We start from the raw sequence: 18,667 nt of genomic DNA, 5'->3' as shown, positions 1-18,667 counted from the left end.
CAATATGTTGAAGCTTAAAGATGTTCACAAACTTCTTGCAAAACACTTGGGGGCTACCTGGAGATCAATTGAAGAACTAGATTTTTTTGCGAAAATCCTTTCTCATGGAACTCTCGAGTCAGGGCAAGCAGCCCAGAAAGAAGAAAACGCATTGCCAGACATGGAAGAATCAGCAGCAGAAGGAGAAACCTGCGAATTTATCGAAGAAATAGCCTCTGTATATGTATAATAAATATGTTATGTTAATAAAAATATTTTTGATTACATGTTTTCTTGGAATTATTTCAATATTGTCATTATTCTATTCGTGAATCTTTTTCAAAACACTTGATATTCAGATCCCAACTCATTTCAGTAGAACCTTTGGTATCAAATCCGGCAAAATCCAATAATCAGTATCAAACACGGCATTCTCCATTCATTTTTTCTCATTTTTTCGAAAACTAAAAAGAAATTAGGCATAATAACTTCATTTTTCAATGAAGTTTAGTATTTCATTCCGTTAGAAACTACGCACGCAGTTAAATATAAAACAATATGGACGTAGCCGTTTTTTGCGCTTTACTCAAATAGGAACACGGTGGAGATTGCCGCCTTTGATATTAGGGTCCTCAAATATCCCAAGGCTCCTATACTTTAATAGTATCTTAAAAGACATATTTAAAATTGACATTTTATTTATTTAGATGAAAAGCTTACCCATTGAATCAACATCACTCTGGAATTCAAAGCATTGTGAACTTTCAGTATTGGTAAATTCGGTCAAACTGCTACATAATGAATCGTCCAGTTCATGGTAAAATGCCTGGCTCCTCTTTCTTTTGCTTCTTAAGACTTTATCTGATGAAACTATCTTATTTCTACTGAATGAATCAGCAATTGCTTGGTGTAGTTCGGCACGTAATTCAATTTCACTATCCACTTTATGAGCTTCCAAAATCTCAGATTGGCAATTACTACAGAAGTTTAAGAGACCATCTGTTGAAGTCTGAACATCTTTTTGGCATTTAGCTACAATCTTATTGTCCTCAGGGTCTTCAGAACCATTTTTCAACTGTAAAATTATAATTTCATCATTAAATATAGAAAAAATTCATAATTATCTCAACTATATTTCCTAGCAAAAACTCCTGTGTTGTTTGAACCTGCATATCAGAACCTAATATTGCATACAAAATAACTTTAAAAATATTTTCAGTGTTTATTTTAATCAAGCAGATCTGAGGATGCGCTTCTAAAATATGAACAGTTTTTTACAATACTTCAAAATACAAATTTGAATTTTGTAGAGAATTGGCCATTTTGTAAAACATGCTATGTGCATCAATACAATTTTGTTGGGATTTTGGAAAATGAACTCTCTCCCTAAAATATTTTCAGACCTCCGAAACCAGTTATACCGGAAACAACCTGCTACTTTCTTATTGGAAAAAAAATGTCAAAACATGTCACATTTGAATATTTCTGCTGGAAATATTTTTTTCAGAAAAATCTTCACCCTTTTCAAATTTGCCATTATGTTGTAACGAAAATGAATAAATTGTGTTATTGAAACTTCATGAACGTTTTGACCAAATAATCAAAAGAGGATAGAAAAAGTTCAACAAAATGTACCCTGCCCTATATGTACTTGCTTCAAGAATTACATATTGGCATCTAAGACTTCTTCATTTAGTCAGAAGCCCAAATGACTTCGTCAAGTTTATTGCCTACCGAGGACAGTGAATCAGTTCCAAACTGATTTTGATGTACATTAGTTGGATTAAGATGCTTAAAGCTTGGCTAAACTGTAACAGAAAGTTTTGATTTGCTTGTTGTGGAACCATCTATCAGAAATAGTTTTGATGGCATACATGTTTGCATGTATACTCATTAATAATAGTATTTATTGGGCTATTGACACAATTTTGAATTATCCTCTACAATATTTGCCAAATATCCTAAGGAATTTTCTTGTTTTTAGCCAAATAAATTTCCTATTTTATTACACTTCATTCAAAACAAAAAAATTCAAAATGAATCAAACATACTGACTTGTTGTATTGTGCTTCTTTGCTTTTCCTAATAAGGATGCCTTAGATTTAGTAACGTGCGTTCAAAAAAAGTCGTCGTCAAGTAGGCTATGGAATTTTGAACGTCGATATTTCGTGTCTAAACGTAATTCTTAGCTCGTGCTTTACTATTTTCCAGGTGAACTGTCATTTTAGAATTTTGGGTTGTTGTTGAATTAAAATTATCAGCAAATTATAAAGATGGTTTTTACGGACGTGTGGAAGACTTTTACTATTGAATTCTACTTCAAAATTGGAAAGAAAATTGAAGGAAAATGGAAATATTCTGTTCCGGCGACTTCATTGAAGCCTATGTTGCTGTTGATTATTAAGAATGAATTTTTCCATTGTACTGTTTTGCGATGTGTTGACGAAACAGGTATGTTCAAACAAAAAAGGAAGTGGTTTACCAAAAAAGAAAACTCTAGAGTTCAGTAATAATGAAAACATGGTGACAGAAGCTCGACAAACCTCTCTTCAGATTTTATCTCAAGTGGATGGAGTATCCGTTGGCATATGCCACCCGATTTTGAAAAAAAGATATCCATTTGTTTCCATAAAGATTGACATGTTATCAGAAAACTGAAAAGGTTGTGATTACCTAACCTTGTAGCATCCGAGAAAAATTGGAGTTCAGTATCATACTGAACTGATGCATATTGACAGTATGCATCAGTCAAAGGCAAAATGTGGACCTACCTTCTTTTATGGAACTTCAATAGCAGAACGTTAAGAAGGAGAAAGCATCATGCCTTTTTATAGCTGAATTGAATTTTAATAAATTGTCCAATAGCTATTTTCATGTAATTCAGTTCTCTTAGTTTAGTCATGGATTTTCAGTAATGACTGAATCAATTCAATTTTTATAGAGAATTATTAAACATATTATTGAGAATCTTACTGTGATCTACTCATATGACTGAAGTAACTAGAACCTTCTTACAAAAAAACATACTACCCCGATCAATTCAAGATTCATGTCTCTTACGTATGAAAATAGTGGACGGTTAAAATTTTTACGAAGAACTTTTCTAACCGCCTCAGATTGTTTGGATACTTGTCATCTTACTCAAAGAAAGAAATGCTTTTCGAACGTTGGGTGAAATTTACAGGTAACCTTTTCTGAAAAGTGCCTTTCCGTACAAAATTACGATATATAGGTTAATGTCATCATTGTTTACATTTTGGGAAGATGAAGTAATTCAAGGAAAGACATACGTTCAGCCACCGAACATCAGCCTTCAAAATTTCATAGCCTACTTGACGACGAATTTTTTTGAACGCACGTTATAATTTCATGAAGAAGCAAACAACAACAAATGATTTCATCTGAAATTGTCAAAACCACAGAAATTAGTTTCTAAGAATTTGAAAATGGTAGAAATGGCTTTTCTACCAATATTTTGGTTGATGAATCGAATATGTATGTTATTGTGTTTTGGTAAGTGAAGGATATTCCATCAGATCCAGCATTATGAACATTTCTACTGGAAATTGTTTCAATTAGAAGAAATTTGAGGTATTTTTGAATTGGGAACCTACAATAATATAAACGCACAGTAATATTCATCAGAACCTAATTCTCAACATCAGACAAACTGAAGTTTAAAATATAAAAGTAATGGCTCCTGTTTACTTTAGCGCCCACCATAGATGTTTGTCATTGATTTTTCCATCAATTTCAATTGAATTTGAATGTTAGCCTCAAGAGAACTCGATAAATATATATTATCAGTTAGTTTATTCAAATAAATGTGAGGAATTTATCAATTTGTGATAAAAAATATAAATGAATGAAGTTAGGTTAGATGAACTCAGGTTGGGACAGTGAACAATAATATTTGTATAGGAAAATTCCATTTTAAGATATTAATGCAACGAATAAGCGATTGGGTTAAATTATTCAAGCGCTGAACAGGCAAAATATTGAAGGATTTATGTCAAATATTCGCAATTTTCATAAGAACTTCAAAAAATCATATCTCCTGAATTAAAAGACCCCTACCGTCTCTTGAAGTAGAGACAATATATACCAATCGATTTTTTAAACAATACTTCATCTAAAATTTAAAATCGACGACAAAACCAGAGGTGGGCACTAAAGTAAACTTTAAGCCCTACTTACACTATTTTCTTTTGTATCATGAACAGTACATTCCGATACATGTTCACTCTTTTCACCATTGTTTCTGTAGGGTGCCCTACGACTATCATCTATTTCCTGGCATTTCTTCTTGAATTTGAATGAACTATTAAGGTTTTCTAAGCAATCAGCACAGACGCTTTTAGAAAAAGGATCAGATTTTTGTACCTACAACATTGAATTGACATCAAGTGGAAATCAATAAATTTGAAGGTTACTCACCACTAGATGAAGACATTCCTGAATAAGCTGAAGTATTTCTTGACCACCTTCAGTCTTATCGAAAATACTGAACATTTCACTATTTTCATCAGATTCGCAATTGCATAGTCTGCAAAGATCCTGCTGAATATTATTTTCATTTTCCATTTCCATGATATATGAAATTCTAACGTTCAGCAGATGAATTGTTGAATGAAAGCAAAGATATGCAGTGTCAATCTTTGTACACAATGTAGATATTCCGTAAAAGGTTGTCCATTTGGTTCAATTTTATAAATCAAATCACACAAACACCGCCATTACGAGCGTCTGAATATTGACATTATTGACACCGGTTGCTTCCACAGATTTTTGACTATGTTCGGTTCTTATTCTTAATTTTTAAGTTTCAACAAAGAGTAAAAACCAGAGATTCTAAATCTCTGGTAAAAACAAAAAGAACGAGTCTTTTCTTTTACTGCAAAACTCTTTGAGTTACTCTTTGCTCTCCTGTGACATCTTACTAGCCACCAGTGGCGGCGCGTAGTTTAATATTTAGGGGATGCATAACCACAACTTTTATTTTTTACTTTAAATGCTTGACTGGTATGCACTTTATAATTGCTGTCGATATGTTGCGGTTAAAGATAGGTGTGAACATAAACTTAAGATTAGACGGCTGAACTTAGGTTTAGCTTCGATGGTACGCTAATTTTAGTTTCTTTTATTTTTAGCCGGCTAAAGTTAAGTGTTACTACAACCCCTCAGCTTAAAATATAGAAATGTAAAAGCTAATGGAAACAGAAGCAAAAGTATCGGCAAGGCTTTGTGGGCAGCAAATTTTAGGAATTGAAAAAATCGTAATTCCAATACATAATGAAAATAATGAAATTATCAAAATAATTTTTTCATAAATTTTACATAGCAGAAAAGCATTCTGTTGTGAATGTTGAAGTTGTGAATAAGCGTACAACGAGAAAATATGCGAAATTAAACTTTTGATTCTAAAACACATTCTTATTAGCGAATGATAAAATCTGAACGCCCATTTTTTTTTTCTCAATTTTCAACTTTTCCAAAATACAATTTTTTTATAAAATATACACCCATATTAGGGTTGGAAAAAAATAGCAACATTATTGTATAATAACATACCACCCGCCGATATGAATATCAACAAGTGTTACGATCTGAATTGAACTAGCCAATTTGCCATCGTCAAGGCCCCATTTTTTATTATTATTGTATAATGTAGGTTAGGTAAATGAGTTTGCGATATTAGCCCGTATTAAGAGGGGTCTACACTATTTTAGTGGTCAGTTCAAAAAGAGAAAATGAATATCTTACATCAGAAACCACTAATTTATATGGGGTTTTCATAATAATTCAATTCAATCAATTCGTCATCTCGGAAAGTCAGAATATTTTTTATTCGTCAAACGGAAAAAAAGTGAATTTTTTTTTATTAGCGTGCTTTCAACCCTTTTCCCGCAAAGACGAGTCACTTTCCCGCACGCAAATATTATATATATACTTCATTCAACTTTATTTTAGCAGTCGGTTGGCCATGGAAATTTGACACATTTCACTCTGTATAGTACGAAAATGTGGGGTTATGAAGCTTGTCAAAACATTTTTGGGTTTTAAATCAACGCTATGTTGCCCTTTCTACGTAAAAGTTTCTGTTATTACGTATTTTATCACAATGTCGAATCTCTTCGGAAAATATCTGACGAACATAATTGAAGTTTATACAAACTGATTGAAGGCATACCAAATCCAGTTATTTGCATGGAAAATACAAGAGATCGGTATAATATCATAATATGCACTAGCTTGAGGAGAGTTAATGTTCGTTATCTTCTTTGGCTTACATCATTTGTGGATTTCAAAAATATTAATCCGAAGATGAAATGCATATGATGCAGTGGTTGGCAATGGGTATCTCCCGAAGGAATTAACAGATAATTACAAGAATGTTAAATTTTTCAATAAAAATCATCTTGCATCAATATAAGTAAAAGGAGTTGAAGGAAGTTTCAAGTTAAGATGCAACTTCACCGTTGAACAAAAATTTCACATGAATAAATAGTAACAGGGCAACTTGCGCGTATTTGTGGCTATTCATCTTAATACATTGATGTAATTATAATAATTAGGTATTTATTAGTACCTTAAGACATTTACATTGTATAGGACAAGTCAAATGAAAAACAGAAAAATCCATTTTAGGGAACTCATTCTCCGATGACATTTATCGAAAATCCTGTAGTTAACTTTTCGCATTAATTCACTCAAACATAAAATTCCCAAATGCCACCATTTTTTTGGGTCTCCCAATAGAAGGAAATTCTTTGTCATACTCTTCATTCACAATCTTTCTGATTGTGGAAATATTCAGCTGAAATATAAGTCGTTTAGATTCAGATGAAACATTATATAAATTCTCTACCTTGGTTATGTTCGCTACCGTCTGACGTATTGTGGATTTTAGAATATCAGGGTATAACTATTTGAATGAGCGGACCTGAATTCTAAATAGCACTTCCTGAAACCCTGTCTCTTTTTTCAATCACTTTCGGCATTTTCGTAATAAAAATTGATATTAGTTGTGGCAACGGCGTTATGACATTAACGACATTTCATCAGTGCCAACCTAACTTCGTTCTAGTTACAAAAACTTGAGAAAATTATTTCATGGCCAACCGACTGCTAAAATAAATTTGAATGAAGTATAGAGTAAATTAAATTCTGTCAAGTCTCTATCTATGCAGCGAATGCCAACAATGAGAAACCCATGGGAACGGTAAGCAGAATTACGCCTGTCATTATACGTGAATTTAAATCAAATTGGATCTGTTTCGTAAAATGGATATATTTATACAGGGTGATTCATAACTATTGGAACATAGGCTAAGGGCAGATTGTTTGGACCAAAATATGGCGATAGGACCAAATATACCTCAATAAAATATTGCTGTGGAAAAAAGATAGAGGGCGTTAAAGTTGAATTTTTTATAAGGGGACAGAATAATATCCTTGTTTATATAACCCCCTTGTTTATATAACCCCTATAAACAAGGGGGGAGGGGGGAGGTCTATAAACAAGGATAATATTTTCTTCGAAGTTCGAAAGTCCTTCATTAAAAGAATTAGAAAAGGCATAGAAGTCGGAGGAGGCCTACGTAGAACATTTAATTTATGTTTATTTTTTTTATGTTACATTGTTTTTAATTATGCTTTATCGTCGGAATAAATAAAATAAATAAATCGTTACTTCAAATCCCCCTTCCGGTGCTCTGAACTGTTCAATTGTGTTTTTATACATCGAAATTATTAGCAAAAAATGAAAAAAAAATTCAACTGTAACGCCCTCTATCTTTTTCCACAGCAATATTTCATTGAGGTATATTTGGTCCTATCGCCATATTTTGGTTCAAACAATCTTCTCTTAGCCTATATCCATAGAGAAAGGGTCTTGTCTCTGCCTATTAAGATGTCTAAAACTCTGGTGTATTCACTGATTCGATTTTGTTTTTAATTTCGTGGGGATATCGGATCAGTTTCGTTTTTCCCACTGTAAGTAGCGCTGTTTAGAATTTGACAGAGCATTGTCAATTGATATTTGAAAATAATTTGAATACTTTCCTACGACTTAAGCCCGTTTGCAACAGCCGAGAATTCTCTAGAAAATTTACTCGAGATTTCATGCGCCGTGAATTATGTACCGTTACATACGCACTTTCGGTAGAATTCTCTGTTCAGTTGCGTACTAAATAGTCTCCGCCCTTTTCTTGCGAGAATTTTGTAGAGAATTCTCCAGAGAATTCTTGGCTGTTGCAAACGGGCTTAACGAATATGTTGTATTTATAAGCGATTATTGGTGTGTGAAAATGTATCAGTTTCGAGAAAGGGGTGTAGAACATTCATTTATTCAACATGTCGTTCAGTAAGTTCAGTTTTCTGTTTGGACAATCAAGAACTACAGCTAATAATTCGGTGTTGTTGGAATTTGAGGCAGAAAAAATCAGATGAACGAACATTCGGGAAGGATATAGCTGAGTTTTATGGCAACTTCATCAATAATTCAAAGAAACTGTATTGGAAATACGTAATGTGAATGGAGGACTTCCCTACATGTTTGCCAACCTAGAAAAGGGTCTAAAAGGTCTACCATCAGGGAATGATTGCTTTCTAACGAAACCTACTTCATTCTTTCCGCAATGATCAAATATATTTATGAAATTCTATCGAGCTTTCTAGAGTTTACTGTTAAAAAGAAAAAAAGATTTTCATAACCTCGATTGCTGATTGGTTGAAATTTATGTTGGTATCACTACTTCTTGTGACAATCGACATATTTCATTGGCAAATGTCATTTTTACTGATATATATAATATTAATATTGTCTGCTGTATAGCTTACAAAATACAAGAAAACAAGAATGCGTTCAAGCAAAGATTGTGCACATAACCAAAACTTTGCCCATAACCTAACAGATTACTTTTTTCTTCTTGACATTTGCCAACGAAACATGTCAATTGTCACAAGAAGTAGTAATACCAACATAAATTTCAACCAATCAGCAATCGAGGTTATGAAAATCTTTTTTTCTTTTTAACAGTAAACTCTAGAAAGCTCGATAGAATTTCATAAATATATTTGATCATTGCGGAAAGAATGAAGTAGGTTTCGTTAGAAAGCAATCATTCCCTGATGGTAGACCTTTTAGACCTTTTTTTAGGTTGGCAAACATGTAGGGAAGTCCTCTATTGTGAGAGCATACATTAATTGTCTCCAGATGCCAAATCATATCGACCAATCAGAGTGCAGGGCATCTCCCGCCAAAACATTTCTCTGGTCTGGCCAACTTTTCCCCCGACCGGGTTATTCTCGATCTCGAACGAACTTCTTCATGTAATCGTACCATTAGATCCTCTTAATTTTGATGATACTCTGTTATCTGTGAATGTAATAAGTTCAAAATTTCGCATTTCAGTTTGTTCTTTCATTAAATTTCGAAAACAGCGATTATTATCGCTTATACAGATTGCGAAAGAAGGTAATTAATTAATAATTGCTTTTTGACTATATTAAAATATTTGAACGAGTTTCTGATATTTGCCTTTCAGCCGGTGGTAATATCTATATCAGTTTATCAGCTCTAAAAAGCAGTTTTTATTGCTACGTTTGAATGATCGATATGGATCAAGAAAGGTAAAGTTTATTCATATGGTTCATTCCGATCTGAGTTACAGAATAGGGGTGATTTGATTGTTGTCATCAGCTTGCTATTTTTGTAGTAAACAGCTTCTTTGTCACATATGTGGCAAAAGGTTATCCAGTGTGTCTACATTCAACCGCCATATAAAACAGGTGCACCTGCAAGAGCCACTTACAGGCAAGGACACGAAGAATATTAAATGTCCACTTTGTGAGGATAAACTTAAGTTATCATTTGGAAGCCATGACCAGTTAGTGGATCATATAGAAAAAATTCATTTTTTGACTATTATACGATCAACTCTTTATTTTGGAAACAAAGAGGAATTTGAAGCTTGGAGAGCAGTTGACAATAGAAATATAGATTATGCCTTTCAAAGAGGTCAAAAGATCAAAGATGATGAGTACATATACTATAATTGCAATAGGAGTAATACAAGAGGTGAGTATATTTAAGCTGTCTATCTAAGTAACTCAATTATTCAATTACTTCTATTCAGGATATGACAGTAAAAGTAACCAAAGATGTTCAAAAGCAGGAGGAAGCATTAAAATATCAGGATTATGTCCATCTAGAATTTGTGCTAAAATAACTAATTCTGGTAACACTTTTAATAATATAGTTATTGTACTAGTGTTGATTCATTCTATTTAAGGAGTAACAGTGAACTATATTGAAACACATGCTGGCCATGATGATGAACTCCGAGCCAAACATTTATCGAAGGATCAACAGGAAATGCTCGCTGAAAAATTATGTGCTGGTGTTACAAAAGAGAGAATACTTGAGGATGCGAGAATATCAGAGGAAGGGAAGCTCACCAGAATGAATTTATTAACAAGAGGGGATCTTGCATACATTATACGTAAATTCAATATAAACAAACAGCGTGATACAGATGACATGACAGCAACAGCCCTGAAAGTAGGAGAAATGAATAGTCAAGAAGAAAATACTGTTTTTTTGTTCAAACAGATAGGTAATATTTTTTCACTGATTATTTGTATTTTCCTGATATTTAAACTTTTTTAGGGGAAAATTACCCTGAGCTGAGAAACGAGGATTTTGCTTTAGCCTTTATGAATAAAATTATGGAAAAAAAGCTAAGAAAATACAGCAAAATCATTTGCATTGACGGCACCCATGGAACAAATATCAGGAATTGGGAACTCACCACAGTTTTAGTCAAGGATGAAAATAATATGGGATTCCCAGTAGCATTTTTAATAAGTAATCGTATGGATCAAACGATCCAGAAAATATTTTTCAGGTCATTAAAAGCAAGACTTCAAGAGTCCCTAAGATGCAAATACATTATGACAGATGATGACATAAAATATTTTAATGCTTGGTGCGAAGCAATGGATGATGTTGAAAAGCCAAGACGCTTACTCTGCACTTGGCATGTCATCAAAAACTGGAATATTCAAGGCAGGAATAAATTGAAGAAACCAGATAATAAGAAAGAAATGAAATTAAGAATGAGAAATATCTTGAAAGAGACCAGTATTTCAAAATTTCTAGAATTGAAAGATGAATATTTTAAATATCTTGAAGAAGAAAATGAACTGGATTTCTTGAAATACTTACAGAAGTAAATTACCATATAGTCAGTATGGTCAAAATCATTTCATTATTTTATTTTCAGTCATTATTTCCAGTGCAATGAGAGAATTATGATGTGGGCCCACTGCCACAGAATAAATGTAGGAATAAATACCAATATGGCTATTGAGAGCCTGCATAAAGTAATTAAATATAATAAAATGAAGGGACATCAAAATTTACGGTACAATTTAATATATATAAACTACTCTTTTCACTTCACAACCTATCAATTCCAGAATCGAGAAATTATTAGACTTATTAGAAGACCTTGTTAATGAAAAAATGTGGAAAAGAGTCATCGAGTCTGAAAGGCCAAATGTTAATTCCTACCAATCAAGAGTTAATAGAGAGGCTCATATAAAGGCAGAAAAAGAAGTTTTGGAGAAAGTTGTCTGTCTAGATTCTGGTGAGTTTAAGGTTTTCTCAAGTAAGGTGAGGGACCAATTTTATATAGTTGATTATAATGAATTGTGTGATGACGATTGTAGAACTATTTATTGTGATAAATGTAGAATCTGCATTCATAAATACCAATGTACTTGTCCAGAATACACAGTAAAAACTGCATTATGTAAACACATACATGCAGTTGCTTTGATCGAAAAGAGAAGCGATTCTTTTCCAGGTCCAGGTATTGCTGAAAATTACCCACCTATTGATGAACCATCAACAAGTGGAGTACAGAAGAGGACAGAAATCAAAGAATTCCTAGATGAGACAATACAGAACCAAAATACTGTTCTCACTCTAGATCCAAGCAAAAAACGAGAGGTAAACTAGGAATCTTTGGTGATGGGAATAGCTTTGCATAGGATTTTAATTGTAGATTGTAATGAAGGAGATTTTTATGAAATTGGAATCATTAGATGATGAAGATTTTGATAATATGGTGGAAAATATCAACAAGCAATATGACACACTACAAAAGAATAAAGATCAGAGAGGGAAAAAAAGGAAAATTGAAAAACAATTTTATTACCCCACTAAAAAGTAGAATCTGAACATATTGAAAATGTAAATATGGTTTGATCATTTCTCGAATAATATATGTTTAACATAGCATAGTTTTTCAGGAAAGTGGTGATGGAGTGCTGTTTTGCTTTAGGAAAATTTATTATTACTTTTCGCTTATTTCTTTTGAATTTATGTAATGTATAATATTTTAAGCCTTGTAGTTTTTTTATATGTTCTCGGTGGTGGGAGGTGATGGAGCAATATTAAATTTTTCCACTAACAAAGGGTCTTATCAGTAGTTACATTTAGAATATGTTGAGTCTTATTTTTTTCGAACTGACAAGTTGCTACCTCTTGTATGACTATATATGTTGGGAAAAAAACAAAGATAATTGATATTTTTTTTTTATTTTGTCCGAATAGAATATCTGTTATCCTATTCTTGTATTTTTTTATATGCTGTTTAGGTGTGGAGGGAGATGCAATAGTATTTCAATTTTAAGCTCAACAATTTCTTTATCAGTAGTTGCTGTATGCTTTGATAGTTTTGATTATGTAAAAATGCTATAGGCTCCGTAACTTTCTAACAATTATATTAAAATTATACTAATAAGTGTCTATTTTTTGAGAATACATCCTTTGTACTTTTTTTGCAGAAATAAACTTGAATTGATTTTACCCTTGTCTTTATTTTTTTCAAAAGTCACAAAATTATTCTCAATTACTCTTCAAATCATTCATAGGAGTGCTTGTCCTCCTATTTCTTTCTAATAACTTGGTGACTCTCATAAAGCATTTTATGATTTTTGTCTGTAAATGAACTCTACCTTGAATCATTATAGATTTATATAGGGGACACTCATTTTGCTTTTAGTTAATACAACTGAAATTTGATACGCAACCTTCAATATACAGAGGCATTGATAAACGATAAATTCAAACCATCACTCGACAAATTGAACAGTTGGTCAATTTCCACATCAATTTCAAACTCGTCCAATTTTGGATTCGTTTACAAATCCATCGCCCCAGTTATATCTATTAGTGTCGGTAAAATCGTACCTGAAAGTATAAATTGATTTCAATGCAAATATGGGAATTCGGGATTCATTAGGAGATTTCTGAAAAGTAGGGAGGTTTACAGCTTTTGAAATCGGGAGGAATGGCAACCTTCAATCACCCCAACCTAACAAACATTCTTGACTTGACGTCCATTTAGCTAAATTGAAATCGAAACGAATTAACAACAGTCAACTGCACGCAGTTACGCAGATCCATATTGATCATTAAAACGTAGAAATAAAAATTGCTTTTTAGAACTGATAAACTAATATAGAGATTACCACAAGCTGAAAGGCAAACATTAGAAACTCGTTCAAATATTTTTATAGTCAACAAGCAATGATTAAATAATTACCTTCTTGTAATACATTCGAAGGTAACTCAGTATCATCAAGAGGATCTTTGGTAACATTACATGAAGAAGTTCGTTCGAGAATAACGCGGTCCCGGGAAAAGTTGGTCAGAGAGAAGATAAAGTTTTGGCGGGAGATGCGCTGCACTCTGATTGGTCGATATGATTTGGCATCCTGGAGACAATTAATGTATGCTTATTGTGAGCATGTATTGAGAATCAGAAATTGATAAATCTATTCGAGTTTGTTCTTCAAATATTCTTCCTGAATAGATATAGTGAAAATTACCTTTCTATCAACTGAATATGTATATTGGATATTTGACCAATCAATTGTGTTTTATTAAAATCATATTGAATTACCCCCTCACGAATTCAAGTTGCCAAACGGAAATTATCTTGAAGAACAGTAAATACTCCTTTGAACCCTTATTCTGTAGTGTTCAAATGTTGACAAATTTGTTTTCACAACGAAAATCACAAATATTCCTTAACAGCTGACAAAATGGGCCAGTTCATATTTTGCACTCGTTGATCGATATTCGATATCAATGCAAAACAAAATAAAACGAGAGAGTATCTTGGACTTCCTTTGATAGAACAAGGATAAAACGAAGCAAATGACATGGTGGCGCCGCCACGAAACTGATCCTATATCCCCGATTTTCTGAAATGTTGATGCTTGCAAAAAGTGACAAGTGCACACACCAGTGTTTTAGACATCTTACTGCCTATATATGAATCACCCTGTATATGTAAAAGTAATCCAAATACAATAATTTAGTTATTAATTCCTAGTAGGCAGTATCGTTACCATGGTTCTAGTTTTAATTTTTTTTTCTATAATAATTATTCATTATAAATTATTGAGAATATTGTCAATCTTATTCCACTTGGGTTTCTGACCGATTTTACTTTATCATCGAGGCTGAGCCCTCGATGGGAGGAGTTCAACGCACGATGGCTGAATAAAATCTGCTCCATGGCCAACCTATCCTCAAAGGATCGGGTGGGCTACTGGGCCCACACCCACACGCGAACACCCAAAAGGATGCGAACCAGAGTCGGCGAAAAAGAAGAAGAGGAGAATATGCCAAGGCGCAGGAGGCACGAGGAAGCTCTGCCCCAAAATCTAGCGTATGGTCCGTATATACACATTTGGTAACCGAAAGTTACCAGAGCGGTTACTCTGGTGACAGATATTGAACTGAATTGTCAGGAATTCGGCATATACGGACCGCCCACTTACTAACCAGAAGAAACCAAAGAGTATATACGGACCACAGCCATAATGGTGCATTACTAGCAGCTGTATTCGGGTTCGGCTTTTGGACGGTCCGAGGATGGTTCTAGAACTGCGCAGAGGATTTTATACTAGGGCGCAACAGTTTTGCGCAGTTTTAGAACAATTCTCGGACCGTCCAAAAGCCGAACCCGAATACAGCCATTATGACGCGACAGATCAATATGTCGCCTAAACTCCCCAAGCCATCGGAGCGATAATGGCCAGGATCTTCACCATCTTGAAGTGGCTCGAGAAACTGCCGAGGGACCTTGACCGTGCAAGAACCGTCCTTCTTCCAAACAAGAGAGGAGCATTAGAACCAACCTCTTCCGCCCTATTACAATGCCCTCGGTAATAGTAAGAACTCTGCACAAGGTTCTCGCGAATGGGCTGAGAACCATAGATTAAGACCCCCAGACAAAGAGCTTTCAGGGAAGGAGATGGTTTCGCTAAGAACATCGTTCTCCTGGACATGGCTCTAAAACATCATCATAACAAGAGCAAAAAGATGTTTATGGCCACCATTGATATGGCCAAAGCATTCGACTCGTTATCATTTCCAGCTCTTATAGCCGCAATAAAATCTAAGGGCCTTCCAGGGGCTGTGTGCAGATATATAAACAATGTCTACAATTCAGGGATCACCATACTACAACATGGTGGTCGGTGTAACGTGTCATAGAGGATATGTTAATGAAAGGACGGTTGGCTGTTGACTGACTGGTTTATTTTTGACAACCACTTTATGACATTCTTGTAATGTCCAGTGCGCAATCGCACAGTATAAAACTATAAGGGATGTGTTCCACTCTTATAAACATGTATTGTATAATATATATCATATATGTATATATCACAGTCGGTGGACTGGCAAAGCTCTAGTATACACCAAACATGTGGAGTTTAACAGGGTGACCCCTTGTCGCCTCTATTGTTCAACATCATCATCGACTGTATGCTTAGCCAGCTGAATTCGGGCATTGGGGTCGATATTAATGGCGCACACTTGAACGTTCTTGCCTTTGCAGATGCCGATCTCATCTTGTTGGCATCCACGAAGGAGGGGCTCCAGAGTCTGATATATAGGGTAACAGACTTTCTTGAGGACTGTGGTCTTGAGGCAAAAACCGAGAAATGCGCAACCTTGGCTATGAAGACCATCCCCAAACAAAATGGGACGGTATATAGACCCATCTTGTATCTTCAAAATCAAAAGATATCATGCCGACACTGGGCGCCACATCCACCTGAGTATACCTCGGGGTCTCCTTTGATGCTAAATGGGTCAAATGCTGCAATATAACATATAGAGAGCTTATCAAAGATTCCACTCAAGCCTCAGCAAAGGCTGTGGACAATGAGAACAGTAATTATACCAGGCATGACTTACCAACTCTCGTTAATGCCAGAGTGAAGCTGGGATTACTGGGAACTTTGGATAGAAAGATAAGGTTAGTTGTACGATGATGCTACACCTACCTAAGGACTGTCCGAATGCCTATTTCCATTCGAGCATTCAGGATGGCGGTAAACGACCAACTCGATCTTGATCTGGCCAACTTGAACAAGATCAAATACTAAAGAGATAACGCCTCTCTAGCTGATTGTATCAGGGCGGCCCATATTAGCCAGAACATCGTAATATTAGCAGTAACAATTTCTTGGCGTGGAATTTGGTCAAAGACATCAGCCGATGATCTCATGAGGCTGGGCGTCATACTGAAGAAGGACTCTCCAATCATTTCCACTAGGGCCCTCATTGGGTCCGTCGCACCGTGCAACATCTTTAATAAATCCACGTTTTACAGACGTGGACAGAATAGTGTCGGAATCGGCTTAACATTGGCGACGGAATATTAGGTATAATGTCATTATGTTATGATGTTTAAATAAAATATGTATTCAATATCATTTTCCATAATTTTTAAATGTTTCTAATGACATGTTTTTCACTTTGTTCAGGTTAAAATCTGTTAAAAGTTTTAAGTGAGAATAAAGAATATTATAAATCGGTTTTGAAAGTTAGAAACCCAAGTGGAATAAGATTAGCAATATAACAATATTCTCAATAACTTATTATGAATGATTATTATGAAAAACAAAACTTAAAACTAGAACCATGGTAACGATACTGCCTACTAGGAATTAATAACTATAAAATAAAAGTATTGGATTACTTTTACATATATTTCAAGCGCTTGTAGAAAAAATATTGTTCCTAACTCTTGCGGAAAGTGTCTTGCCCGCATGAAATTGCTGTTGAGGGTAAGCAGTTGAGTACACAGAAATCATATTATATATTTATTACTTGATAGGAAAATGACTATTTTTCATTAAAGAACAAATATTCATTCATGTTAACTTTTCTAGGTGAAATTTTATCTCTTCTATGAATTTCCACATAAAAAGTTCTATAAAAGTCTCTCCATTGGATACATTTCGTATCGTGGTGAAATTGAAAAAAGACGTTCGTTAAGTGCTGCCTTCTTTTTGACGAAAGTGGAAACTATAGTAATATTCGTAACTTCTACTTATCGTTCAAGTGTTCTCTGGCAACACCTCACATTCTGGTAGTATTTCCCCCTTTACGGATATATAGCGAGAAAGTCCCGTGTATGGAGGGTACAGGGTACCCTCCATAGTCCCGTGGTATAAACTCCTCTTAATAGTCAGATCTCAAGTTGTGAGAATATGTCTTGAGTAGCGTCTTGGTACACCAGTCTAATAAATAAATGACTTGACTCTGTCAAGATGACGTCTCAATCTGCGATCTCACTTTAGTAGGCACTCAAAGATGTTTTTAGACATCTTAGCACTCGTTAATTAATGTGACTGATGTCCTCGAATTATCTCAAGATTTGCTTTGGAAACGTCAAATTTTGAGTATGGTAATTTCTCTTTTGTGCCTCCAAAAATCAGCATCATCGAAGTAAAATATGGAATCCACGGAAGACGTGGTCAACTACTACCATGGAGGTAGTAGTTGACCACTACTACGATGAAATCGATCACATAGGGCCTGTTCCGATATTGCTGGTTTTACTGGCCCGCAATCGAATAACAATAGAACTCGAACGACTGGGCCAATAGGCATCGTTTCTAAAATACTGACAGTATTGTTCAGGAATATCGGAACAGACGGTTCGACGAACAAGAATGTGATGTCCGTTCATTCATACTTCGTTACACTAAACTAATAGCATGGGCAAACTACGGCCCGCGGGCCAGGTCCGGCCCACGTAAAAGTCTAATCCGGCCCGCGTCAAGATTTTGAAACAATCACCAGTATTTTTGTTTTCTAAGTTTGACCGCCTGATAAGGAAAAGCAATGTCACCTAATACCGAGTTGTCTCAAAGCGTAAGTTGCGTACTGTTTATTATCATCTTAAAATGTTGAAGATTATACATCTAAGACGACAAATTAGCTGGAAACGTATTAGGTGGAAGAAGGACTGATAAATGGGGGCTACATAGCTCAAAACTAGGCTGCATGGACTTGGTTCACTTCAGCCCTGAATCCCTCAAATAAAAGTCCACCAATTTGTTATTCAAATTGTATAGAGTTGTGCTCGAGGCTCAGCCTTAGTACTGCGTGTGCATCTGGCAGCGGCTGGCATTATTTCTTGTAATCCCCAGAAAAAGCAAAAGTCGCCAAATCTCCTTCGATGTTCCAACGACTGCATCACAGAACACAAAAGTGATGCATGGAATCCAAAACTTGCAACGAACGGTTTGTTGCTGAGCTCCAAACATGAAGGCAGTATTCAAGTGTGATTAATACATGAAA

The 18,667-nt window shown here is 34.7% G+C and overlaps 2 protein-coding genes across 4 annotated transcripts in view; one reads left to right on the top strand and one right to left on the bottom strand.

Annotated features, from left to right (window-relative positions):
• Positions 1 to 4,738, bottom strand: part of LOC123314898 — a 36,640-nt gene extending 31,902 nt beyond the window's left edge. Inside the window, exons 1-3 of the mRNA XM_044900323.1 lie at positions 4,417 to 4,738; positions 4,177 to 4,362; positions 700 to 1,054 (exon numbers count right to left, since the gene is read on the bottom strand). Of these exons, the coding sequence (XP_044756258.1) occupies positions 700 to 1,054; positions 4,177 to 4,362; positions 4,417 to 4,569 (694 nt within the window). The 5' untranslated portion in view covers positions 4,570 to 4,738. The remainder of the gene's footprint in view (positions 1 to 699; positions 1,055 to 4,176; positions 4,363 to 4,416) is intronic.
• Positions 4,739 to 9,239: 4,501 nt separating this feature from the next.
• Positions 9,240 to 12,577, top strand: LOC123322625. 3 transcript variants are annotated; one of them, XM_044910581.1, is made up of 10 exons: positions 9,240 to 9,457; positions 9,528 to 9,612; positions 9,699 to 10,060; positions 10,119 to 10,220; positions 10,275 to 10,598; positions 10,652 to 11,213; positions 11,268 to 11,408; positions 11,464 to 11,998; positions 12,054 to 12,241; positions 12,301 to 12,577. In XM_044910581.1, exons 2-9 carry the CDS (start codon positions 9,590 to 9,592, stop codon positions 12,219 to 12,221), a joined length of 2,217 nt encoding a protein of 738 aa, XP_044766516.1. In that variant the 5' UTR covers positions 9,240 to 9,457; positions 9,528 to 9,589; the 3' UTR covers positions 12,222 to 12,241; positions 12,301 to 12,577. The 3 variants fall into 3 exon arrangements, with proteins under 3 accessions (XP_044766516.1, XP_044766518.1, XP_044766517.1); XM_044910583.1 differs by having other exon boundaries at positions 12,293 to 12,577; XM_044910582.1 differs by having other exon boundaries at positions 12,288 to 12,577.
• The last annotated feature ends 6,090 nt before the right edge of the window (positions 12,578 to 18,667 follow it).

Source organism: Coccinella septempunctata, chromosome 1, assembly GCF_907165205.1.
Source record: "Coccinella septempunctata chromosome 1, icCocSept1.1, whole genome shotgun sequence".
Lineage (NCBI taxonomy): Eukaryota > Metazoa > Arthropoda > Insecta > Coleoptera > Coccinellidae > Coccinella > Coccinella septempunctata.
The sequence above is the reverse complement of the archived record's forward strand: the minus strand, read 5'-3'. Positions and strand labels throughout refer to the sequence as shown.

Bases quoted from the DNA above. Each gene is read 5' to 3' on its own strand.
- LOC123322625 (XM_044910581.1), top strand. From the start codon at position 9,590: ATGATCGATATGGATCAAGAAAG. The intron at 10,061-10,118 runs GTGAGTATATTT...ACTTCTATTCAG, and splicing joins CAATAGGAGTAATACAAGAG to GATATGACAGTAAAAGTAAC. The intron at 10,599-10,651 runs GTAATATTTTTT...AAACTTTTTTAG, and splicing joins TTTTTTGTTCAAACAGATAG to GGGAAAATTACCCTGAGCTG.